Source organism: Nyctibius grandis, chromosome 23 (genome assembly GCF_013368605.1).
Source record: "Nyctibius grandis isolate bNycGra1 chromosome 23, bNycGra1.pri, whole genome shotgun sequence".
NCBI lineage: Eukaryota > Metazoa > Chordata > Aves > Nyctibiiformes > Nyctibiidae > Nyctibius > Nyctibius grandis.
In genome coordinates this window covers 466,403-492,054 of record NC_090680.1, presented here as the reverse complement: position 1 = coordinate 492,054, position 25,652 = coordinate 466,403, and the positions used below count along the sequence as shown (strand labels likewise).

At 48.1% G+C, this 25,652-nt stretch overlaps 1 protein-coding gene across 1 annotated transcript; it reads left to right on the top strand.

The window, feature by feature from the left end:
• The first annotated feature begins 68 nt into the window (after nt 1–68).
• WDR3 (WD repeat domain 3) lies at nt 69–24,498 on the top strand. The gene is made up of 26 exons (XM_068417321.1): nt 69–349; nt 2,247–2,456; nt 2,897–3,015; nt 5,157–5,235; nt 5,582–5,677; nt 6,142–6,252; nt 8,139–8,240; nt 8,360–8,457; nt 9,236–9,331; nt 9,662–9,892; nt 10,703–10,796; nt 11,172–11,273; nt 12,402–12,487; nt 12,943–13,078; nt 13,794–13,850; nt 14,535–14,635; nt 14,785–14,896; nt 15,001–15,135; nt 16,720–16,770; nt 17,454–17,519; nt 18,386–18,478; nt 19,776–19,823; nt 21,562–21,605; nt 22,094–22,222; nt 23,031–23,124; nt 23,760–24,498. The coding sequence occupies exons 1-26, from the start codon at nt 179–181 to the stop codon at nt 23,913–23,915; spliced, it is 2,817 nt and encodes a 938-aa protein (XP_068273422.1). The 5' UTR covers nt 69–178; the 3' UTR covers nt 23,916–24,498.
• The last annotated feature ends 1,154 nt before the right edge of the window (nt 24,499–25,652 follow it).

Sequence of the window (25,652 nt, the reverse complement as noted above, 5' to 3'; positions counted from 1 at the left end):
GCCTCACTTCCGGCGAGGGCTGTCCCCGCCCACTCCGACGCACTTCCGGCCTCGGGGAGGGCGGACCGGCGCTCCGCACGTGCGGCGGCCGGTGGCAGCGGCCGCGCGGGGCGGGACGAGCCGGGGCTTCCTCCGCGCCTTCCCCCCGCAGCCCGGCTCTGCCCGCGGCGGCGCCGCCATGGGCCTCACCCGGCAGTACCTGCGGTACGGGCCGGCCGCGCTCTTCGGGCTGGTGGCCAGCGCCAGGGGCAACGCGGCCTTCGTAGCGCTGCGCGGCGAGCGGGGCCGCTGCGTGGCCGTGCCGACCTGCGAGCACGTCTTCGTGTGGGACACGCGGAAAGGAGAGAAGGTGAGAGCGGGGCGCTCCCGGCGGCCCTGCTGGGGCTGCGGTGGCGGGGTGCGGGGGGTCTGAGGAGGAGCGCAGGGGGGGTGCAGTGTGCGGTGCTTTGGGACCGCCCGGAGCGAAGCTGTCGGTGTTAGTGGGCAGCGTGTTGAGGCGAGGGTCACCTCCACGGCTTCCCCCCTTCTCTGTAGCCTGAGCACACCTTCAGGTTCGCTTGTGGTGCAAGTCAGCGGCTCTTGGTGCGCCCTGGCTGAACCTCACTGTTGATCCTTTGAGATTTGGCTTTCGTACCTCAGTTGGCGAAGAGTAACTGCTGCCACAGCGGCTGCAGGGCTGTTCCCGGTGTGCCTGGCGACAGCAGCAGCGGGGTGTGGAAGTGCTGGGATGAAACAGGGATGTTGTGGAGTTTGTGTTTTGCCAGTGGAACTGGGCTTCCCATGTGAAAGCTGTATCCCATAGGGAGCTTGTGAGCTGTAGCTTTAAGGACTTTGCCACTTGTTTCCTCCTGTTAGATTCTGAAATCATTGTAGGTACTACTTACCGCCCCAAACTGAATTCAGGATTTGCTTTACAGGCCCTAGGTGACAGAGCACTGGCACAGGCTGCCCAGGGAGGCTGTGGAGTCTCCTTCTCTGGAGATATTCAAAACCCACCTGGACGCAACTCTGTGCAACGTGCTCTAGGGGAACCTGCTTTGGCAGGGGGTTGGACTACGTGATCTCCAGAGGTCCCTTCCAACCCCAACCATTCTGTGATTCTGTGTAGAGTGGTGACTGCTGGCATCTTGTTTTCACAGAATCACAGAATGTTGGGGATTGGAAGGGACCTCGAAAGATCATCTAGTCCAATCCCCCTGCCGGGGCAGGATTGCCTAGACCATGTCACACAGGAACGCGTCCAGGCGGGTTTTGAATGTCTCCAGAGAAGGAGACTCCACACCCTCTCTGGGCAGCCTGTGCCAGTGTTCGGTCACCCTCACTGTAAAGAAGTTTTTCCTCATATTTATGTGGAACCTCCTGTGTTCCAGCTTGCACCCATTGCCCCTTGTCCTGTCAATGGATGTCACTGAGAAGAGCCTGGCTCCATCCTCATGACACTTGCCCTTTACATATTTATAAACATGAATGAGGTCCCCCCTCAGTCTCCTCTTCTCCAAGCTAAAGAGACCCAGCTCCCTCAGCCTCTCCTCAGAAGGGAGATGTTCCACTCCCTTAATCATCTTCGTGGCTCTGCGCTGGACTCTCTCTAGCAGTTCCCTGTCCTTCTTGAACTGAGGGGCCCAGAACTGGACACAATATTCCAGATGCGGCCTCACCAGGGCAGAGTAGAGGGGGAGGAGAACCTCTCTCGACCTGCTGACCACACCCCTTCTAATACACCCCAGGATGCCATTGGCCTTCTTGGCCACAAGGGCACACTGCTGGCTCATGGTCACCCTGCTGTCCACTAGGACCCCCAGGTTTTGGAGATGGTTTTATCATTCTCCAGTTCTTGTGCAGTCTGTGGAAGAGCAACTCTGTCCTATATCTGAGAAAGGCCAAGTGAGAGAGGATGGGTCAGGAAGAAGCTTTCAGACTTTACTCTCAAACAATGTTCTTTGTTCTTTGGCACTTAAAATGCGGGGGCAGAAATTTGGGCTTCTGAGTTCCAAGCCTCATTCTGCACCAGTTTCCTGTTTGATTATGAGAAATTACCTCCCCTCTAGCTGCTGTCTGCCTTGTAAAATGGGGCTAATGACACTGTATTCAGCACAGGAAGCTGAAAAATGAACTTTGAAAGTGGCAGAAGTGCTCAGTTGGAAGTTCAGTAGAAGAACAGGGTATATTCTTTCTGCTTTGTAAGCATCTGGCTCTGACATGCCATTTATCAACATTATACGTATTTTGTCTCCTAAAAATTGCAGGTTCTTATCCTTAAGGGTCTCAAGCAGGAGGTCAGTTGCCTCTGCCCCTCTCCAGATGGGTTGCACTTGGCTGTTGGGTATGAAGATGGATCAATCCGTGTCTTCAGCCTTCTAAGCGGAGAAGCGAATATCACTTTCAATGGACACAAGGCAGCAGTTACAGCCCTGCAGTACGACCATCTGGGTGGCCGGCTGGTGTCTGGCTCAAAGGTGAGGCTTGCACATCTGGAGGACAGCCCTTTCATAGAGATGCTCCTTGGAGAAGGCTGACCTGCACGGAAATGCTTGGTATTTTAAGTGGGTTATGTGGCTGCCTGTGGCCAGAGGATGGCACTGAGAGGAGTTAGGGCCGCAAGACAGCGATGGAGTTGGGGAGCCCAGGGCTGGGAGAGCAGCAGGGGCTGCAGGGCAGGAGTCAAGTACTAGTGAAGAAGCTTGTGAGATCAGGAACAGCAAAAGCGATTCAGGCCAGAGCAGAGGTGCATTTATTGGTCTGAATGCAGATTTGGGGAGGGAATGTCACATCATTCCTGACATTCAAGTTCAGAGTGAGAAACTCTGCTCTCAAGGAATCTTTTCAGTTTCATAGCAGAGGTAGACATTCTGCAGAGACAAATGCCAGTCCCTCGAAGACACTCTGTCTGTTCCAGGATACAGATGTCATCGTGTGGGATGTCATCAATGAGAGCGGTCTGTACCGGCTGAGAGGACACAAGGATGCTGTCACTCAAGTCCTTTTCTTGAAGGAGAAGAACCTGTTGGTCACCAGGTGAGCCAGGCTAAGTGTAGTGGTCAATCAGGAAAGCAGCTGTGGTTTTACTTGCAATTTAGACATCCTAGGTGCTACAGCCATTTGTATTTTCCTTCTTGACTCATATCTCAGGCCCACCACCATCTTAAAATGTGATTTTGTCACGTTGACATATTTCTTAAGTCTGGTGCCTGAATCCCAATGTGATAAGCAGAACTGAAATGGCTATCCTGAAAAATAGTGTTTGGAAAAGGGTTTAACTTGCTGGTAAGTGTAGCAACTTAGAAGTATTGTAACAAGGAATAGTGATAATATGTTCACTATGTAACCATTGTTGCTGTTTTATCTTGAAGAATTAAGCAGACTTACCTTCTGTATGTGTAATTCACATAGCAATGTGACAGAAAAAATGCTTCCTAGTAAGCTGTAATTATAGGAAATAGTTAAAAGATGATAGATTTTTTTTTTGAGTTGGTTTTTAGTTATTCAGCATGAGCTGGTAGTTGACTGTATCCCTTTGATAATAAACGGTTGGCAGAAGATACTCTTGCTCAAATATCGGTCAATAATTTTTTCTTTATTAGTGTGTCATCTAATAGCTTAATAGAAAAGTGCATGCAATCAGTTCAGTGTGAAATTAGAACAAGTTTCTTGTGCTTTTTTTGTTGTTTCAAATGGAAAAAGTATTTTGTTGGTTTGGTAGGTGATGCCTGTTTCTTAATGCAATTTCAAGTCTTTGCAGGTCAGCTTTAGAAATGCTTCTTAATTCTCTTGGTAGCTAAACTGAGATAAAGAATTCCTCTTTATTTTTTTTTCTTAATTAACAGAGTAGAGTTGTGTCCTGGTTTCACTGGGATTTGGTTAGAGTTTGGGGCCAGCCATGGTGGTCAAGGCCCTCAGCAGTTAACTCCAGGGCAGATGCCCCAGGCTGGCCCAGGGGTGTGTGCTGTATCACTGACATCCAGCTCACTATAAAAGGGAGGGCTTGGGGGGGAGAGGGGAGGCTCTTCCTGCTTTCCTTGCTTCTCTTCTCTCTCTCATTTCCAACAATTGTGACTCCTGGGGCAACTTGCTGGTGCTCTATAGATAAGTATAATTTTGTCTCTTTTGTGTTGTAATTTATATTGATTTCTTTATTTCATTAAGTCTGTTTAACTTCAACCCACAAGTCTCCCTCCTTTTCCCAATTCCCTTCCTCGTTTGGGGAAGGGACATTGGGTGATATAAAAACAGTTTATTGTTTAGCCCTGGGTGCAGGCTAAATGTAGACAAGATGTTATCCTGTTTTTCTGGAGATGCAAAGTGTTGTTTCCTTACTTTAGATTGTTTTTTTGCCTGAGCAGCTAACTGCAGTCCTTTGTGTACAGAATTTTTTGTGATACTTACATGTCCAGTTTACAAGTACCTTTGGATCTTTTGTTACAAAAGAGATGGATTAACAATAAATATCACTTGTAATTAGATTTTTTTTTTGTCCTGAAGGAGCTTAGTAATGAAACAAGTTTTATATTTTGATTTAGTTGAAACTTACTGAGGAAAATAGGCTCTAACAAAGTTACCAAAAATAAAAAAAGTATGAATTGTTGTAGGGTGTACTGAAAGAATCTACGTAAATGTTCAAATTACTTTTCTTGGGTGCTGTTGTAGTATTGGGGTAGCATAATATAGCCAGAAATGTGTTTTCAAGGAGATCTAATCCTACGGGGGCTTTGAAGGACTGCAACGGCTGTAATTCTCTGTTAGGAAGAACTGCTCCAAATCCCTGCTCAGAGTGAAGGCATCTGCTTTTCTTGTAGCCTGGTCAGTGCTCAGGCACGGCACAGGCTGAGAATGTGGAGGGGGGTTTTAGAGGAAGCTTTAGGCTTGACCAGCACTTTGTGCTTGTTGTCCTTACCCTGAGTGAGAAAGGAGGCCGTGTGACACTGGGGCTTGCAGCTGAATCTAGAGGACGAAATAGTTTTCAGTGACTTGGTAGATACTGCAGTACCTTTGTATTGCTATGCTTTGTTCTTGCATAGCTTGTGAAATTCAATGTCTGAGCAGGTGCTCTGTGATATGTTGTGGCGTGTTTTAGATTTTTTTTGCATTTCTACCACTTTTCTAGGCGTGTGAGCTCTGCAATCTTTCCTCAGGTCTTGAATTTTTTTTCTTTGTTTCAGCGGCAAAGACACGTTGGTGAAATGGTGGGATCTGGACACCCAGCACTGCTTCAAAACTCTGGTTGGACACCGTACTGAGGTAAAGAGGTTGTGCAGGAGCTGTTGGGGTGGAGGGACTTTGGATTACATGTCATGGCTCGGTTTGTGCTTTCCCTGCTCTCAGGAGTTGTAAACTTGCATTGTGATATATTTTGCTTGTCATTAAGCTTTAGGGATGAGCAAATGAGAAACTTCTAAACATTCCAGGAGCTGTCATCAACATGCAGTGGATGACAATTCCAATACAAATGTCCCCAGAGGAGGTCCCAGCTAGATCCAGTCTCTTCTTGGTTTCTGTTTAAATAAAGCAATTAAAGATTCTCTGCTGCTGTTACGATAGTTGAAAGGAGCCATAAGCCAATTCCTCACATTGTGCCTCTGGACAGGTTTGGGGGATGGCTTTGATATCTGAAGAGAAGCGTCTGATCACTGGGAGTGCTGACAGTGAGCTGAGGGTGTGGGATATCACTTACATCCAGGAGGTAAGGTATTCCCTCTGTAACCCCTTACAGTCTTGCAGGCTGCTTTTCTTTGGACTAAAAGGGGTCCGGAACATGTTAAATCTGATTGACATCCTGGGAAACGGAGCCAAAGCAATGTCTTTGCTGTCTGAGGGGTCCAGAAGCTGCTCTTGGGATAGACTTTGCTGTTTTCTGTGTTTCGGGCTTTCAGGTGAAGCTGTGAGCCCTTCCAGAACAAGATTTCCAGAGTGTGTCAGATCTTCCTGCTTTCTGGCTTACAGCGATAGAAGACAGTCTTGTGGGTGGATGATAAGCAGGGGAGGACATGGAGTGTTTGGTGCCTAGAGGCTTGCTGTAGGCCACTCCTTCGTTGCAGACCACTTGTTCCTCCAGGGAAATGAAGTGTGTGTGAGACAGAAACCAGAACACAGCTCTTGTGGTTTAAAGTACTCCTTACGTTTGGTTTTTTTTTTGTCCGTGAATAGGTAAAAGACCCTGATGAGCCAGAATCCAAGAAAAGCAAAGGGTCTTCACCTGGAGCAGAAGAAAACACTGAAGAGGATGAGACTCTAGAGTTGGATGAGCGTCCTGAGGAAGTAAGCTCAGTTTCCCGTGCTATCTGTGGGATGGTGTGTCTGACCCCATTTGCATGGTGCTGCTTGCAGAGCTAGCAGGAGTTTGAGTCGCTCACACATTGCTTCTCTCTGTTGGGTTTATACCCCGAATGTCATATTTAGCCTGTTAGGGAAAATGTGATAATTCTTCTCTTGCTTCATAACATCTTCCTCAGCAGCAGTTGCTGCCTCATCTACCTGCAAAACATCGGCAAAAATGTGTGTGCCAAAACGCATGCACTTGTTATTCTCTACTGAAAGCTTTTTCTTTGCCTGCTGTTTGGGGAGGACTAGCAAATGTTTAAAGTTCACAGAATCACAGAATGGTTGGGGTTGGAAGGGACCTCTGGAGATCATCCAGTCCAACCCCCTGCCAAAGCAGGTTCCCCCAGAGTACGTTGCACAGGGTCGTGTCCAGGTGGGTTTTGAATATCTCCAGAGAAGGAGACTCCACAGCCTCCCTGGGCAGCCTGTGCCAGAGCTCTGTCACCCTCAAAGTAAAGAGGTTTTTCCTCGTATTCAGATGGAACTTCCCATGCTTCAGTTTGTGCCCATTGCCCCTTGTCCTGTCACTGGGTACTGCTGAGAAGTCTGGCCCCATCCTCTTGACACCTGCCCTTAAGGTGTTTGTAAGCATTGATAAGGTCCCCTCTCAGTCTTCTCTTCTCCAGGCTAAACAGACCCAGCTCCCTCAGCCTTTCCTCATAAGAGGGATGCTCCAGTCCTCTGATCATCTTTGTAGCCCTTTTCTGGACTCTCTCCAGTAATTCCTTATCTTTCTTGAACTGGGGGGCCCAGAACTGGACGCAGTACTCCAGGTGTGGCCTCACCAGGGCAGTGTAGAGGGGCAGGATAACCTCCTTTGACCTGCTGGCCACACTCTTCCTAATGCACCCCAGGATACCATTTGCCTTCCTGGCCACAAGGGCACATTGCTGGCTTGTGGTGAACTTGTCCATCAGAACTCCCAGGTCTTTCCCTGCAGAGCTGCTCTCCAGCAGGTCAACCCCCAACCTGTACTGGTGCATGGGGTTATTCCTCCCTAGGTTCAGGACCCTACACTTGCCTCTGTTGAACTTCATGAGGTTCCTCTGTCACCAGCGCACCCTTCTCATTCAGCAGCGGGTGCACGTTTTCCCTAGTCTAAACAGTTCAACAGTGCTAACAAAGCTCTCTCTTCAAACAACACGGGAATAAAATAGTTACTAACTGTTTAGCAGCTGCCAAGGTCAGTGCTGATGCTCAGCTTTGCAGCTCAGTAGCAGAAGCTGAGAGGTCAGAGTTGCACCATAATGAAACATGGCGTGAGATTCGATTGCAGAAAGCCATTCCAACTCGTGCTGCTGGTGGAGACTTTACTGAATCTGTCTTTCTGGTGGAACTTTCTGGGGTCCTCCTCAGATCTCAGACTGCTTGTAGTTACGGTAGATACCTGACGTTGTTATATACTTTTCCAGCTTCCTCTCCAGAGGATTTCTCTCCCTTCAACCACCCATTTAAGAGTCTCTGTCCTCACTTTCTCTGCCTCTCCTACAGAGGAACTGAGCTTTGCTGCCTTTGTAGCATAAAAATTCATCTCTGTCTCTTAAATGCTTATGGTTTGCCAGTAAAGTTAAGTTATTCTTCCACTGAGACCGTCAATTATTATTTTCAGCTAAAATGCAACAAAATGTAAGGAGATAAGCCTTTAGCTCACACAAATGCTTGTTTTGTCCCTAGATTATCCTTGCTAGCTGTTCTACCGGGACCGTGTAGGTTCGTTTTCCCCCTCTTCTTCTCTTGACTTCCCTTGCCAGTAGGTTTCTGAGTTTGCTTGAGAAGATCACTTGACCTTTCAGACCAAAGTTCTTCTCCTTCTTTCCCTATAGCGCCTTGTGAAGTGCAGCAAAGTTGGATCCATCATGCGGGAAGGGAGAGACCGACTAGTTACTCTTGCCACAGACCGAACGGGCAAGCTTTTGGCCTGCCATGTAAGTAACAGCGGACTCTGCTGTCGAGCTGTAGGGGAGGCTGTTGGAGACCTTGGGTAATTTCTGTAAGGGCCAGCCAGGGCTTTACGTGTCTTTGACTTTGTTTGCCCTGTCTCTAGGGAACAGATGCTGTTCTGGAAGTGTTCTCTGTTCTTTCTGAAGAGGAAGTCCAAAAGAAATTGGAAAAGAAAATGAAGAAAGCAAAGAAAAAAGCCAAGTAAGCAGTTTTGGATGTATTCGGATGCTGTCTGTGTCCAGAGAACTGTTAGAAAACCCCTTCAGCAGCATGACACAGTGGCTGAACTCCAAGCTACTGGTCATCCTGTCTGTGCTAGCTGTTGTATTTTGGGGCCCTGTTCCTGTGCATCCTTGGTGCTTGTCTAAGCAACACTTCTGTGCTTCTAGAGGCTAGGGAAATACCTTTATTTCTGAGTCTTCCTCCTGCAAAAAAAGCTAGTGTGTGCAAAGGAATGGACATAAAATGGGTTTTTCAGAGCTGCACACTTCTGCCTGACATTCATATTTACACTGCTTGCTGCGTCAAATGAAGTCCTTTATAGGACATACAGGAATGAGAGTTTCACCTGAGAAGTCAGAGTGATTCGATACCCCATCTAGTGTTTCACAGCAGGCATAGATACAGAAGAGAGCTTTCTTAATGTTTACTTTGTGTTTAGTGTCTCGCTGGGTATCCTGGTACTTCACAGGTGCCGCTCAGCTGCCCTTAGGGAGAGGTCTGGCTCCAGGGTGTAAACTGATGCACAGGGCACGTAAATCTGGAGATGCCTGTTTTAGGACAGTTTATCTCTTTAGTAGTCTGGATACCAGCATGAACTTCACTCTCTCACCCTGTTCTTGAATGTAGTTAGCACTGCTGGATAAGAGGGCGGTTGTTTTCAGCAGGCTAAGTGGTTTCCTTATGTTTTACTCTGTCTCTGTGTCTGTTTTGGCTCTGCTGGGTTATTTGACTCTCCTCCATTATCTGACGTTTTTAGACAGAACTCTGAAGAGGAGCCTGAAAGGGGTGTGGAGCTGAGCCTGCAGGAGGAGATTCAACGGGTCACTAACATCAGAGCTTCTTCTAAAATCAAGTGAGTGGAAAGCCTGTTGTAGAGGCTGAGCTGTAATTATGCAGCTACTTGGGGAGAGCTCTATACAGCTTAGTATAGGGAGAGATGGAAGAAGTTTCCCCCTTGACATCTGTTCAGCTTGGAGCTGGGAAGAGGCCTACCATGATCTCCAGTCCATTCATACCTCTTCCACACGTGGTGTCCTTTGTGCACACCTCTATGGCTTAGTGTGCAGTTGCTTGTTGCATGTCTCTGTATTCCTCTTTCTCCCTTGTTCTTGATGTTTGATCCCTCCTACATTTTGTCTTATTGCCCCTGTGTACAGCTCTGATTTTTTTTCTGATCAAACAGGTCATTTGACTTGATTCTCTCTCCAAAAGGAGAGCTGAAGATCGTACTGCTGCTCCAGAACAACATCATTGAGTCGTACAACCTGAACCTGTCAGCACAAGTCCCACAGGCTGTCCGTGCATCCAAGATAACCATTGGAGGCCACCGCAGTGATGTCAGGACATTGGCTTTTAGCTCTGACAACATTGCCATTCTCTCAGCAGCTGCAGAGTCTGTAAAGATTTGGAACAGGTACACAGTCCAGTTGTGTCCGTCCCCTCTGCCCTAGGTGTGTCAGTCTCCCAGAACGCAGGGATGCTGTGCTCAGAGAGGCAGTGATAAGGAAGAGGGGATGATGGAGAAACTTGAAATAAAGGAAATAAACAGAAAACTATTTGACTTCTTTTCTTGTAGGGAAACTGAGAGGCTATAGAGCTAAAGCTGCATAATTAACTCACGGAGTTTGATGCTGTAAAGCAGCTCTGAGGCTAAGCTTAGCAGCAGGTGTAGAAAGATAAATCTCTAAACACAAAGGTCATACATAGCAGTCCAGTATAGACTTCCTATGGATTTCCTTTTTAATAAGGGGTACTAACTGTTACCCTAAACTAGCTACTCCCTGTTCTTCAGGGAACATATGGGTTTCTTGGCATCTTATGTGAAGGATCTAGTATTAGACTGAGCAGGCTGCTGTTTTGATCTGGAGTGTTGTCCCAGTGTTTCCTGAGTGGTGCTGATTTCAAGCTCTGTTTCCTTTGGGTGTGCTGTCTTATGCTCCTGCCTCCTCTCCTGAATTGCTGTTGGAGAACAGGAGCTTTGTCCTTGCTCATAACAGCAATAAGTCATGATGGCAAACTATGTAACTGCATGGTTTTATGGAAAATTTTCTTGGCAGTAATTCTGGATAGCATTTGGGTCATAGGATGGTGGTGGTGTATCTTCTGGCCCCAGCTGAAAAGACAACTGTGGGCAGAGGCCACACTGGAGCATGTCTCTGGCCCAAAATCTGTGGGCCAGATTTTGTGTGTGATAAGAGGTTTTGAGCTCTGCCTTTGTCTACAGATCAACCCTGCAGTGCATCCGGACAATGGACTGTGAGTACGCACTCTGCTCGCTCTTTGTCCCAGGAGATCGGCAGGTCATCGTTGGCACCAAGGTACATAGTGCCTCTTCTGCACTCCAGACTGCCCAGGTCTGGAGGTGTTCTGAAAATGTCGTTAAGGCAGCCTTACAGAAAGTGTATTGTGACTCCTGATCTGCAGCACTCTGGTTTAAGTGTAAAAACCTCTCTGACAGGTTGTGCTCTGTTCCCAGACTCTTTATGTAGCTCCTGTGGCTTAAGCTGGACAGCTAGGGAGAGCTTTGGGAAGTCCCTGATGGAGAACAGGAGTTTGGCCATCTGTGTGTAACAGCCATCTAATGAAGCTGGCTGTGCAGGAGATGGGTGGCAGGGGTGCTCTCCTGCTAGGAGCTATTGTGTGTTGTGGAGGTGGGGGGGCTGATTTGTCCTCTGTGATGTGTCTCTCCACAGACAGGGAAGCTGCAGCTGTATGACCTGGCTTCTGGGAGTCTGATGGAGACCCTTAATGCTCATGACGGGGCGGTGTGGTCCATTGCTCTTTCACCAGACCAGGTAACTCAGCCACCCTTCCAATCATCATCTGTTGCGTGTCTTTTCGTGTAGCTTCTTCCTATAGTGCTGTGTTTGCACTGCTGATGGGAGCATGGGCACTCTTCGTCCTGGGAGGTGGCAGACGCAGCTGCTGAGAATGGACATTGACAGTTCAGGGAGTTACCTCATAGGCAGCTGCTTTTTGAAAGCCTTGTGAGTTTTTGGAGCAGTTTTTCATCACTGTCTTGTAATGTGATTATGGTATGTGGTTTTTCCCTGAGCAGAACAGATGAGAAATGTTTACTGAACCCATGTTTACTGAGCATTGCTGTTGAATAGTTCTCATCCTTCCCTCTAGAAATGGGTCAATACTACTGAAAAGATTATTTTTTTACATTTTTTTTTTTTTACTGTTCCCATTTTACATGCACACACTCACTCTATTTGGCCTAACCATCCTGGCTGTAGAAATCTGTTTGTGTCTTTTACTCCTTGTATCAGTTTTTCTTCATTACCACAGTTCAGGTTCATATTGGTTTCTGTCATTTCCAGTTCATTTTGTTTGTTGTGTATGCCTTCCTTATTTTTCTTACACAGTCATGTTGTGCTATAAGCTGAAGTGGTTTTTAGTGGAATCAAAACCATAGCAAGTAATAACCTGCCTGAGATTCATTCACCCAACAGACTACAACATATGGGACAGATTTTTCCCTTGTTCTTAATGTAAAAAGGATAATGTTGAAGTGTCCTTCCTTTAGGAGGCTGTGCTTGTGGGGTGGTGGCAAGGTGTGTGTGATCCAGTAATAGTGAGAGTGTCAAATTGCCCACGAAACACACACACATCATTACCTACAGCTGAGGTGACTGCTTTCAGTCCCAAAGTTTCAGTAAATCATGTCTTGATTTACATCTGGAGTCTTTGTTTTAAACCTCCCTGCCAGAGCTTTTGAAATTGTTGTTGCTCAGCCGGTGGGTAATACATGCTCCACCCAGAGCAAGTGCTCCTGGTGGTGTCCCCTTAATCATTAATACTGTAGGAACGTGGGACATTTCAAAAACTTCCTTGTGTGTTGGCAGTTCCTTGCTGTAGAATTTCTCTGGGTTATAGCAAAACTGGTTTCACAATATTTTTTTTGTTTTCCCCTGCAGCGTGGCTTTGTGACAGGAGGTGCTGATAAATGTGTCAAGTTCTGGGAGTTTGAGCTTGTGAAGGATGAGAGCAGTGTTCAGAAAAGGTGAGGAAAAGAAACCTTTCTAGACTACATTCAGCTGCAGTATCTGTTGTTACTGATGGATGCCTTGGCCTTTGCTGTGCACTGTAAGAAGTGCCCATGACATGTTTGTGGAACACGTGGAGAAGAGTGTGAGCTCAGCGCTGGTTTGTGAAGGTCTGAGCTTAGCTGGGGAAGGGCACTTGCCACATTCTGATCCCGTGCTTGTGTGTGAGTTTAGCTTCTAATCACAGGATGGGCCTCCAGATCATTAAGCAGTAAACTTAGCAGTGAGGTTTGTCAGCCTGCAGTGCCATTCTTATTTCCAGCCCTGTCTTGTTCAAGTCACAGTGAGGAATGAGATGCTGCATGTTAGAATTAACTTTCTTTCCTAGGATGCAATGTGGAAGTTGTATTCATACCTCTTCCCAACTTGTTGTTTGGGATAACAATTGCTTTTTCCCTTTTGTTGTTGCCAGGCTCTCCATGAAACATGTGCGCGTTTTGCAGCTGGATGAGGATGTTCTCTGCGTGCGGTACAGCCCCAACCAGAAGCTGCTGGCTGTCTCCTTACTGGATTGCACCGTGAAGATTTTCTACGTTGACACACTCAAAGTGTGTGACCAAAGGGGCTGTGAGGCCGTGCAGGGGGTGATGTAATTGTAGCCTGAAAGATCAGGAATACATAGGAAAAGTGTCTGTTTATTGCGGGGCACTAGAAAGAGTCAGAGAGATCGTGCATCCCACTTCAGGTGCCTGTTTGCCAGCAAACCTGACAGAACCATGGCTGGCCCACACTGGGAAGAAGATGAATTTTTCATCTGGAAAGTGTTGTGAACCTGCAGGTGGCAAGGGTCACTCTAAACCCTGGGGGCATGGTGGTACTCCAGAGGTGTAAGGCACTGTGAGGGTGGGGATGGATGTGTCACACATGGCATTAAATAGGGCATAGCAGAGGCAAAGCCTGGGGGAGGAGAATCTTCCTTGTGAGTAGTTTGTGGTGGTTTTGTGAGTTGTGTATATTAGCACATGAATGTTAGAGAATGACACAAGACAGACCAGCACTGACAGACAGGCAATGAGAAACAGAGGTAACCTCCATAGGCAGTGGTGATTAGCACCAGAGTTAGCTCAGTTTGCTTGGGTACTTCCACCTTCCTCTCCATTCTGCCATCATGGCCCTGCTGCTAACAGTGTTCAGGGCAAGAGTGAAAGTGAGGCAGTGCTGGAAAGACAGAGCTCCTGAGGCAGAGCAGAACTAGCCTGGAGCTTGAGATTTTTGCACATTTCGCCCAGCACATCTAACTGAGACACCTTTCTTCTGCTTCAGTTTTTCCTCTCTCTGTATGGACACAAGCTGCCGGTGCTGTGTATGGACATCTCCTATGTAAGTATTATTAGGGCTTTGTGTTAGGTGGGACTGTGGTGATATGGATGACTGCGAGAACCTCTGCTGGCAGTAAGGCCTCTGGGATACTGCTTTCTTGTTGCCTTCTTGCTCTCACCTGAGCAGTTTCTTGATGGGACACAGCAAGCCCCTCCTTATCCCGCAGTCCTGTGCTCACTGGGGGGGGTCATGGAGTAGCAGTTATGACAGAGCTGACCAGGGCATTTTGTGAGCAAGTGGAAATCAAAATGGTGTGGTGCTTCCCTACACTCATCTTAAGAGGTACAGCCTGCTCTCTGCTAAAGTTACTGACTCTGTGAGAGGAGCCTGAACTCTTTGTTAGTGGGAGCAGAGAGCACGTGCTGAGGTGGAGCAGCCTCTTCGTGCCTGTTCATTCTTGGGTTGCATCTTGCTCTGGGATGTCCTTGGAATGAGGCTCATTGGAAGCCAAAATTGTAAAGATATAGCAGAGGTTCAGAAAAGAGCCAGGGTGCTATTAGTGGGCTGCGCCAGTACCGCAGGCATGGGCCACCCTGGTGAGAGGAGCTGGAGGGATCAGGAGGGCGTGTTTCAGGAGCCAGGTATCTGCCTCTTTAGCACTTCTTAGTCATTGGTTCAGCAGCAATTCCTCATGGGGCTGCCAGCCAGCTACCCACACCCTCCTCTCTCTTTGTTGCTCTGTAGGATGGGACTCTAATTGCAACTGGCTCTGCTGACAGGAATGTGAAGATTTGGGGCTTGGATTTTGGGGACTGTCACCGCTCTCTCTTTGCCCATGATGACAGGTCAGTCAAATCCTGCAGCGTCTCTGGGCTGTGGGTCGTCTTATCTTCAAGGGGTTGTGATCCAGCAATAACCTTTTTGTCCAGCATAGAGTGGGGGGAGGTCTGCAGCGTTCCCTGAGTGGGTGAATTTGAGTCTTTTTCCCTTTCAGTGTGATGTATCTGCAGTTTGTGGCGAAATCCCATCTCTTCTTCACAGCTGGAAAGGACAGCAAGATTAAGCAGTGGGATGCAGATAAATTTGAGCACATCCAGACGCTGGAGGTAGGAAGTTTTGGAGACTGTATTATCCCTGCACGAACAGCACTTCCCTCAGGGGCTGGGAGCTGGGTGGTGTTCATGTCCTACCTCTTCTGTCTACTGTGCAGGGGCATCACCAGGAGGTGTGGTGTTTGGCACTCAGTCCCAATGGAGACTACGTGGTGTCAGCATCCCATGACAAGTCCCTGCGCCTCTGGGAAAGGACGAGGGAGCCACTTGTTTTGGAAGAGGAGAGGGAGATGGTGAGAGTTGCATCCTTCCTGCCAAAGACAACTTCCAGACCTGTTTTCTCCCAGCAGGCAGATTCCTCGTTTTTGGCTGTGGAAGAGTCTGGCTCCACGCCTGGCAGACACGCTCATTACTAACAGCAGCCTGGTGTTGGGGTGCCCAGGGCTGACTGGCCTCTTCTGCATGATGGGACTGTCGCCCTAGGCAGTCTGGAGACAGCACCGCACATGTTGCAGGTGCTTGCCTGTCTGTACTCTGCTGCAGATGCCTGGCTAACTTGCTCTCTGCTTTGCTTCTCTCTTGCTTCCCAGACTTTCCTCTATAGCTGTGGTTTTCTATGGGTCTGCTGGCTACAGTCTTTGACCTTCTTTTATTCTTCTGTGCTCCTTTCAACTCGTCTGTGCTTTGGAGGCAGTTCAGCAGGTGGTTGTTGTGGAGTGATGCAGAGCACTGCTCCTGTTAAGTGCAGTTTGATTGTTTTCCCCTTTTCCAACTGTGAGAGGTCCATTCTATCTCGGTAGCAGGCCCCAGAGCTTGGGGATGCTGACGAAGCCCCTTCTGCTCCATTTGAGCATGTATTGTGGGGAATCGTAGACTCACAGAAGGATTTCAATAGGAAAGAAACTCTGGGGGCCTCTAGTCCAACCCCTTGCTCACTGCAGGGTAACCTTAAAGCTGTATCAGACTGCTCAGAGACTTGTCTTAATACATGGACATCTCTAAGGAAGGAGATTTTCCAGGCTGGCTGAGCACCTGTTCCAGTGCTGGACCACCCGTGGGGCTGGCAGATGCATTTGTTTCTCATCTCCAATTGGAAATTCCCTTGGAACAATTTGTAACTCTTGTCTTTTCATGGTATCCCTCAGAGGACTCTGGCTCTGTCTCCCCTTCTGAAAGCAGTACTGAAACCACAGTGGGGGAAGTATGTAGAAACATGTGCAGAAGCAGGAGTGGATGAGAAATCTGCAAGAAATGTTTGTTTTTTGTCCCAGCCTGTTTGCAGAGAGCTGGGGTGACCCGTAGGCAGCATCTTGATGCCCAGTGGTTGATGTGCTAGGAGTGATGGTGGTAAAAGGAGAGACAGAGACAGCTTCTTTTCCAGACACCAGAAAAGTGTGTTTTGGATCAAGTTTGAGTAATAAGGTGGACATGAATACACCAGTAGTGAATTACACACTGATGGGGCCCTAGTCACGTGAGAGACACCAGACAGGAGTCTCTTTCCTCTTGCAGGCTAGGACAACCCTGGGACTTTCTAGGCTTGGTTGTTCTGTGCTGTGTGCCAGGTGGAAGGTCTGGTGCTGAATTGCAGTTGTCTCTGTCTCAGTTTGGTGGGCTGTCTAAGGGCTGTTCCTGCATCCAGAGCAGAGACCTTGATTTCTTTCTGTCTGGGAGATTCCAGAGTTCTCCATGGGGTTTCGACAAGGGACAAGTGGGCATTTTGCACTGGCATGGTTGATCTCTGCTGATTTATCCTGGTTTTGCAACAGACTGCATGAAGCTGCAGGCTCATTTGCTCAACCGGTCTGGAAGGGACTTGTACCCTTGCTTGCTGCCTGCTCACCTGTGTTAACATGTTGTGTTCTCATCCACTGTAGCAAAGAGAAGCTGAATATGAAGAGAGTGTGGCGAAGGAAGAGCAGCCTGTGGTGAGTTGCACCATCTAAGTGTGTGTCAGTCTGACCGCACAAAGTCTGCGATCACTATTTCTGTAAGAGGCACAGAAGAGGTGTCAGAGAGGACTGGTAATTTTCTTGCTTTGAGGAGGTGCAGGGGGGAAGGTGCTGCTGAAGCTGTGGTTGCCCCATGATGCAGTTGACTCTGGTACTTCCTACAGACAACTTCAGGAGAGTGTGTGGAGCTGGCCAAACTGCTGCACAGTAGCTGTGGACGCTGAAACCTTGCTGTGCTGTTGCCCTTCCTATCTCCCTAGTTCACGTCCACACCAGCTCTGTACCAAGGCTGGGCTGCCTTCTTACAGCTGCTTCCAGGTCCACATAGTGCAGGGTGGGTGGGGAAGCCTGATCCTTCTTACTCAGATGCTTGGGTTGTGTTGCTGATCGTTTTGACACTGATGGGATCACTCAGTCTCCCTTGGCAGAACAAGAGCTGTGTTTATCTGCCTCCCAGAGCTCAGTGTTAGCACAGTGCCTCTGTTCCCGAGGAATAGCTGTGTGCTTGGGAAATCCTGTATTTCCCCAGGTAAATGACCAGTTTGGGGAACAGGGCTGATGTTTTTCTTAGTATGGACTGTGGTAGGATGCAGGGAGTGCCTACCTGTATCAGCTGCTCAGCTGTGGAAGGAGGGAGCTGCAAACTCTGTATTTTGTAGGTGGCTGGAGAGACGCCAGGAGAGACAGGGCTGGCAGGAAGGAAGACTATTGAAACCATCAAAGCGGTAAGATTGTCTGGGTGTGCCAGCATTGCTCTGTGCCTTGCCAGTCTCAAGGAGGGGGGCTGTCACAGGGTCGGAGCATCAGTTTGAAGAGGAGTAACCTGTGCTGTCACATAAGGGCAGATTGCCTCTGCCTGCAAGAGCAGTCTGTCCTGTGCCATGGCCAACAGGGAGAGGTCTGACTCTGGAGAGCCACACACCAGGAATTACCTCCTCCCAAAATCTTCTGGGAAGGAGGCATGAGGTTCCTGTAGCTGCAGCTTTCTCTGCCTGTCACGTGTGGTACGGACGTGACTCTGTGATACAGACTCTTGCCCTTTGGGGTTTGCAGCCCAAAGGAGCACAAGGCAGCTGGGATGTTCTCTAGGCATCAGGCCTCTCCCCGAAGGGCTGCCCATTCCCGTGGGCATGTGTGGCAGGTGGAAACATATTGCGGTGCCTGAGGCAGGAGGTGTACCAGGAAGGTGTGGGGGTGGGTAATTTCATGGCCACGGGTTTCAACAGTCTGGTGCTCTTGTAAATACAGACGAAATCCTTAATCTGAATAGTCAAAATGGCCTGACCCTGGCTTGTGCCTCAGACGGGTCCTGCTTGCTGGGGGTGGAGTTCAATGTCAAGGCAACAACTGAAGCTGCAGCAGAGAGCACTTGGGGCAGTGGGGGGAATGTGGGTGGTGTTTGACATCTTCAGGACATGATTGATATGCTCAGGGTGGCAGTGCAGTCTGGAGTAGAGGTTGTCTTTCTGAGCGAGATGTCCTGTGGTGCTCCATGTCAGCCCCTCTGCTTCCACCTCCACTTGTCCAGTTGGACTTGAGCTTTGCTTTGGCTTCTCTGGTGTCACTGATGTGCTGATCTTGTGCCGCACAGGCCGAGCGGATCATGGAAGCTATCGAGCTGTACAGAGAAGAGATGGCAAAACTAAAGGAACACAAGGCCATATGCAAAGCTGCAGGAAAAGAGGTAAAAGACTGACAATGTACCAATCCCAAGGCGTGTTGGGTGTATCCTTCCAGCTCAGGTGGAAAGGCTCAGCACGCAGATAAAATCAGGACAGCAGGAAATAGCAGAGATGTGCTGAAATCTTTTGGAGGACACAATGGCAGTGTGCTTTGGGGCATGGTTAGTGGTGTGCTAATTCCACAGAATCACAGAATGTCGGGGATTGGAATGGACCTCGAAAGATCATCTAGTCCAATCCCCCTGCCGGAGCAGGATTACCTAGATCATGTCACACAGGAACGCGTCCAGGCGGGTTTTGAATGTCTCCAGAGAAGGAGACTCCACAACCTCTCTGGGCAGCCTGTGCCAGTGTTCAGTCACCCTCACCGTAAAGAAGTTTTTCCTCATATTTATGTGGAACCTTCTGTGTTCCAGCTTGCACCCATTGCCCCTTGTCCTGTCAAGGGATGTCACTGAGAAGAGCCTGGCTCCATCCTCTTGACGCTTGCCCTTTACATATTTATAAACATTAATGAGGTCACCCCTCAGTCTCCTCTTCTCCAAGCTAAAGAGACCCAGCTCCCTCAGCCTCTCCTCATAAGGGAGATGTTCCACCCCCTTCATCATCTCCGTGGCTCTGCGCTGGACTCTCTCTAGCAGTTCCCTGTCCTTCTTGAACTGAGGGGCCCACAACTGGACACAATATTCCAGATGCGGCCTCACCAGGGCAGAGTAGAGGGGGAGGAGAACCTCTCTCGACCTGCTGACCACACCCCTTCTAATACACCCCAGGATGCCACTGGCCTTCTTGGCCACAAGGGCACACTGCTGGCTCATGGTCATCCTGCTGTCCACTAGGACCCCCAGGTCCCTTTCCCCTCCGCTGCTCTCCAACAGGTCTGTCCCCAGCTTGTACTGGTACATGGGGTTGTTCTTGCCCAGATGCAGTGATCTTTATGTTTAAAGTCACAGTAGGGTGTAAGTTTTGTCTGTGGGAGAGCATGCTGCAGAGTCATCCCAAAGCCTATTCTTTGGCTTCATCTCAGCACTCCTTGCTAAATAAGGGGCTGTGATATAAGTGGGAAAAGTGACAATGAAGAAGTGGAAGAAAATACATACATGTTTGAGTTAGTTATATACATCTGAAAATGAGATTGTCTAGTGGCTGCAAATAAGGCCTTGAGCAACGTTCTGGGGAGCGTGGAAGTGTGGGAATTGCAGGAAGACCCTTGTCTTCTTCTGTGGGTTAAAGTTTTCTCTGTGAATGTGCATTTGTACACACACATCTGCCTCGTTATAACCCGTTCTGTGTCTCCAGGTTCCCTTTGTCGTCAATCCTATCCTCCGTGCCTATGGAAATATTACAGTAAGTGGAATGCCCAGGCCACAGGCTGTGGGCTGTGCTTGGTTGGAGTGGGGCTGGGTGATTTGCTGGCTGAGCTGAAACACTGGGTTGCTGTGGTGAAGGAGGACGACTTGGTTCAACTTGAAATGAAAACTCAGCACTTCTGCTTGTGCAAAGTGAACACAGTTTGGGGGTTTTTTGGGTTTGTTTTGGTTTTTTATATATATCTTACATGTGTGTTACAACAGTTTAACCCCATCAGGGGTTAAACATAACCCTGATGATAGCCATGACCTTATCAGGTACCTTATCATGAGCCAGCAGTTCACAGTTTTCTCTGGGGTATGGGAAAGCTAGTTCATCCCTTTCCTGTGCCTAAGGGCACGCCCTCCTGCTGCCAGGAGAGTGTAGTTGCCATACTATAGCATATTCCAGAGGAGCTGTGCCAATTAAATATAGGCATATTTAATTGCAAGTTGAATAGATTGAACAGGGGTGAATGAAATCTTGTGGCTTAGTAGCTAGCAATTTCTTTGGAGGCAGCTGATGTTTCATTGAATCTCACTGTACAGAGGAGGGAATTTGAACCTGTTTCCAAAGCCTTGGAATGTGCTAGTCCAAGTGCTAGGCCGCTGGGTAAACACATGCCACAAAGTTACAACGTGTCCTGTTACGTGGTGAACTGACCACGATGAGCATTCAGTGCATCAGACCATAACAAAGTACTTCATACACTGACAGCCACTTACCCACTTTTTTGTGCAGTTGTAACCACAGCAGGGCAGCTTTGAGCAGGGCAGGGCTGTGTTGTAGCTGCCCAGGTTTACTTCTGTGGCATTGGCACACCAGTTAGTGATTCTGTTGCTATTCCTAAAGAATTTACATTGAGGTTTTGCAGGTTAGAGCTGGTGCCTTTGCCCACTCAGGTTGTACTAGTACACAACAGTTTTCACTAAATTCTGAGAATTTTTGACTACACACAATACACACACACGGATGCATTGATTTCATTGATAAATAAAAATCCACTACTCTGTGGAGATTAGTTTTGGCTTTCCTGGTTTATTCCAATGTGCACTCCTAGATTGCATTTTTAGTTACCCTTAGGAAGATCCTTGTTTTTTCATTCTCCCCTTTTCTGAAAAGTATGTCAATGATAGATGAAACAGCCTTTTGTCTTCCTTCTAACCACCTGTAATTGCCTTACAAGAGCCCTTCTCTCCCTTCCTCCATGATTATAGTTATATGTAATTGTAAGTTGAACAGACTGAATAGAAGTGAGTGAAATCTTATGACTAGGCACTTCTCTTTGGCAGTTCCCAGCTCTGCTCTGCATCTGCCAAACACTTTCAGCAGAGAAATAGGAGGTACAGGAATTAAGTCATTGGAAGATGAGTTTGTGTGAGGTTTATATGTATAATTTGTCTGTTTCACCAAGTTTTTATCCAGTTTGTACAAGATTAATTGAACTGACTATAAGATGATTTAGCTGGTTGAATATAAATGAGATTTTTCACAATATTCTTCACCAGTTTGGAGTATCCTGAGAAGGCTGGGTTTATGTTTGGGGGAGGGAGAACTTCTCAGGCTGGCAGCTGATTGAAGCTGAAGGAGTTTCCTCTTTGTTATATTCAGCTTAATCTGTCCATCTCACAAGGCGTGATTGCATGTTTTTAACTGGGTGCAGTGGACCTTAAGGCACGTGTTTGCCCTGGAATGTTTCTTGATATGCAGCGCTGGTGTCTTTCCTCTGTTACAGCCTTCTGCGTACGTGCTAGAAGTTTTCAAGAAGGTCAAGTCGAGGTGAGTCCCAAGAACCTTATTGCTGAACAGGTTTGTGACTGAGTATTGGATTTCGGGGCCCAGAGCTGGCTGAGGTCCTGGAATGGTCTCTTGCGCTGGGCATGGGTGGTGCTAGAGTCTGGAGTTACTGTTCCTGGCAGCCCCTTTTGGAGTGTGCGTGGAATTGGGGAATGGAAATTGTTCCTTCCATGGAGAGCGTTGCTTGTGTATGTGGGTTGGCTGCTTGGAGATGCACATGTATGTGAAGAGCAGCTTGGGGATGCTGCAGAGGGAAGATGGTGTGCCTGCTCCCTGTGCCAGAAGATGGCTCGTGGCCTGGGCAGTAGTCTGTGCAGATGCGCTGTGCTTCGTGGGCAGTCACAGACCAGCAGTGATGAATGCTTAGCACAGCTTTTGTACCAGAACCTACCTATACAGAAGTGTTTCTGCTCATCTATAGCAGCACAGTGGCTGAGACTAATGCTTCTGTCCCTCTGCTTTCTCCTCAGTGAGCTGGAAGAGTCTCTTCTGGTGCTGCCCTTCTCCTACGTCCCTGACCTGCTCAGACTCTTCAATGAATATATTCAGCTGGGTTCAGAAGTCGAACTCCTGTGCCGTGCTCTCCTCTTCCTGCTCAAGTGAGCCTTTCATCTGCCCAGACAGATCTGCTAGTCTTAGTTTGGTGGCTGTTGCTGTCCAGAACCAGGACTCCAGGAAGCCCTAACAGGGCTTTAGTCAGTAGTGGGCCTGTTGGTTCCTCTGAGCCCCTTGTGCTAGTGTGTGTCGTGAACTCACTTTGTGCCAGTTCTGTGAACAGAGGGGTACTCCTTGCTCCTGTGCTCTGAGTCAGTGCTTTGGGACAGCAGAGAGCTGGGCCATACACCCTGTTCCCTGGAGCTGCAAAGATGACATTGGTTGCTGTGAACACATGTAGCATAAAAGTGTGGGGGAAAATTTGGGCTTTCTCATATGTGCCTGGGTCTGAAGCTCTTGGGAAGTGTCCTTGGGAATAAAGCTGTGGTCTCTGCAGGAGATAAGGAATTACTGCAGCCTGCAGTGAATGGTGTGTGGGAATGGATTGACTGGATATAGGGTGTTGACGTGCCCAGATGGGGTTGCTGGTCCTGGTCCCCCAAGTCTCACTGGTATGAAAGATCATGCATCAAGGCTGAAACGGCACTGTTGACTGGCACGGAGTCATTGTAGAGCCCATGCCTTCAGAGAGTGCCTCAGAGAGACCTTCCCCTTGAACCTCTGTATGTTAAAGAGAAGCTTCAGAAAATAGCTTTTCCAGATAAATCTGCCCATGCCTGTTATTAAGGCTGGGCTGGGGCGGCCTGATTTAAGAAAAACCCAGTGTCCAGAACATACAGAGGCTCAGGAGAGGCGCTTTCTGATGTGTCTAAGAACAATGCTGCAATCCATCACTGACTGCTTTGTTCCCAGGATACATTTTGGGCAGATCACAAGCAACCACATGCTGGTGACAGTGATAGAAAATCTGAAGAAAACCACCATCTCCAGAGTCAGCGAGGTCCGGGTGAGTTTTGCAGCCTCCCTTTTTTCCAGGATCTGGAATAACAGGGTGGGCCAGTGTCCGGGAGTGTATGTTGTCTGTGGTGTCCAGTGGGAAAGATGGTTGGGGTTCTGAGCCCCATTTCACCTTCCTCCTGTGCAAATAGGCTGCCTTTTCCTTACGTTCTGCCTGATGTGAGACTACCCAGTGATGAGCTTGCGCTTGTGCGCCCTCCTTCATTTGCTCTTGGTTTTCTTTGGTGTATGTGTTTGGACTTTGGCTTGCTAGTTTCTAAATACGTAGGAGACAAAGAAACTCTCCATTTCTCTTGGGCTTTTCTGTGGGCTACTAGTTTCTCAAATAATGCAGACCGTGCATCTTCCCAGAGGGAAGTTCAGGTGCCTGCCAGCAACTTGTCTTTCAGAAAATATAGTGGATTATAACTGCTCTTAAGAGAACTGTGGGGAACAGAGTGCAGGACTGACTGTTCTCCTACTTACGAAAGTAGGATGAAGCTTACGTTTAAATGTTGCTTTATTTAAATCTGTGGATTGTCTTGCTTTCATCATTTCTTAGTAGAGGGTGGCCAGTGCAGGACCATCTGCCCCCTTACAAGCTTGAGATGTGCCCAACAGTGTGGTGCTGGTCTGTCTCTACAGGATGTGCTGGGATTCAACATGGCAGGGCTCCAGTACCTGAAGAGGGAGATTGAGGCCAAGGATGAGGTGACATTTTTTGCTGATGCTACTGACCGATTTGAGGAGAAGAAGAGGAAGAGGAAGAAGAAAGAGAAGATGGTTCTTGCAGTGCTCTAGCATTTGCTGCCCAAGATCCAGAGCACTTGGATGGGGTCGTGTAACCTCAGTGCTGGCCATGGAAGTGTTCTTGTGGCTGAACATCTGTGATGATGTCCAGTGACTGGGACAAAGTCTGTCCCCTCCCCATGTGTATAACCCAGCATATAACCCCAGCTCAGAGTGGTTGTCTCTGAGATGAACTGTCTGAAATCTGCTGCACACGTAGGCATTTGAACTCTTTCTGAGGTGGCTGTCAAAGGCACATGCTTTTTCTCCAGCGGAATGCCCGCTAGAAATAGAGTTGATTTCTCCTACGGAAGAAGTCAGCTCGTTCTGGCAGTGTTTTAACTGAATGGAGTGAATCCAGCACACGGACTGCTTGTGGGACCATGCCCTATCCTGGGAAGGCAGCTGGCAAGATTTTACCCTGTTCTGACACCCGCTGGTGGTTTGTGGCAGCGCTTACAGCCTCTGGGCAAAGCTGTGGGACTCCTGCCAAAGCGCGAGAACTTGGTCTGCAGCCACTCGCTTTTTGTCGGGACAGAGAAAAACGGGGCTGCACTCTTATTAAAGGCATATTTATATGTGCTTTATGAGACAACTTTGTTCGTGGAGTTTTGTCCTGATATTTCGCTAGTAAATCCTCAACTGCCTTGCCCTGTGTGTCAGTTCTCAAAGGATTTTTTTTTTTTTTTCCAGATAATAAAACCTTTGGGAGCAAATGAAAGCTCTGCCATCCAGGCTTGTGCTGTTCCGTGGAGTTGGCAGGCTGAGCATGAGAAGCGTGGGTTGGTGTGTGTACTTGCTCCAGTTTTTAAAGTTGCACTGAATTGTTGCAATGTTGTACTTGTCCTGTATCAGATAAAATTATTTATTTCACAGCTGGGGCAGGATAAAGTGAGCAAGTCTCTGCTGCTGTGGGTAAGTTATTAGTTTGTAGGACGTGCTATCTTTTTTTAACTAGTAATCACAGGTTTGGCGGATGTGATGGGGGCTGCTGCTGGGTACTTTGCTGAAAAAATAATTATACTGTTGGACTTACAGTTGTGACTCAGGTACTCGAAGCTGGACTTCTTTCCAACTTGAGCTTCATATGGATTTTTAATTGCATCCCAGTTGTTACTGACTACGGTCTTTGACTTGGGTTCTTTATTACTAGAAGTTATACACAAGGCAAAGAGTTCAGTTGGTCCATCTTTTGGCAGTACCTCAGGTGTAATAACCACAGGTCTTAGTAACTGTTGTTAGTAAATAACTTTGTCAGGGGGCTTATGGTTCACTTTCTTCCTCAGAGTCTGGGTGATCTACAGCAGCACTTCATGGTCCAGTTCCAGGAGATGGGTCTCAGACTCTATGGAAATAGCAATGGTCATGCAGCTCTGCCAGTTGTTTCTGGGTGCCTCTATAATTTTATATTTGTCCAGATACGGATGAAACTTGTGATCAAACAGCTCCACTCAAGCATGTCTCCATCCTGACCTGTTCTGTTCTGTTCTATTCCATCTTACTCTGTTCTATTCCTTTACTCCTCCCAAAGGAGACCCTCGTAAGAGGGGTTACTGCACTGGGAGGGAGAGGAGGCACTGTAGGGTGACGAGTTGTGTTGGTAAGCTCAGTTGATGTCTTGTATCCGTGTCAGCAGCTGCTGAAATGGGCTAGCCCGCTGGGAAAGCCCAGAGAGAAGTGTTACAAATGGAGGGGTGGCTTGTGACTGCAGTGCACCTTCAGCAGTGATGACTGAGGAGAGATACCAAA

Coding starts and splice junctions, on each gene's coding strand:
- WDR3 (XM_068417321.1), top strand. CDS start 179: ATGGGCCTCACCCGGCAGTACCTGCGGTACGGGCCGGCCGCGCTCTTC. Junction 14,636..14,784: donor CTCTTTGCCCATGATGACAG/GTCAGTCAAATC, acceptor TTTCCCTTTCAG/TGTGATGTATCTGCAGTTTG. Junction 18,479..19,775: donor GCAAAGCTGCAGGAAAAGAG/GTAAAAGACTGA, acceptor CTGTGTCTCCAG/GTTCCCTTTGTCGTCAATCC.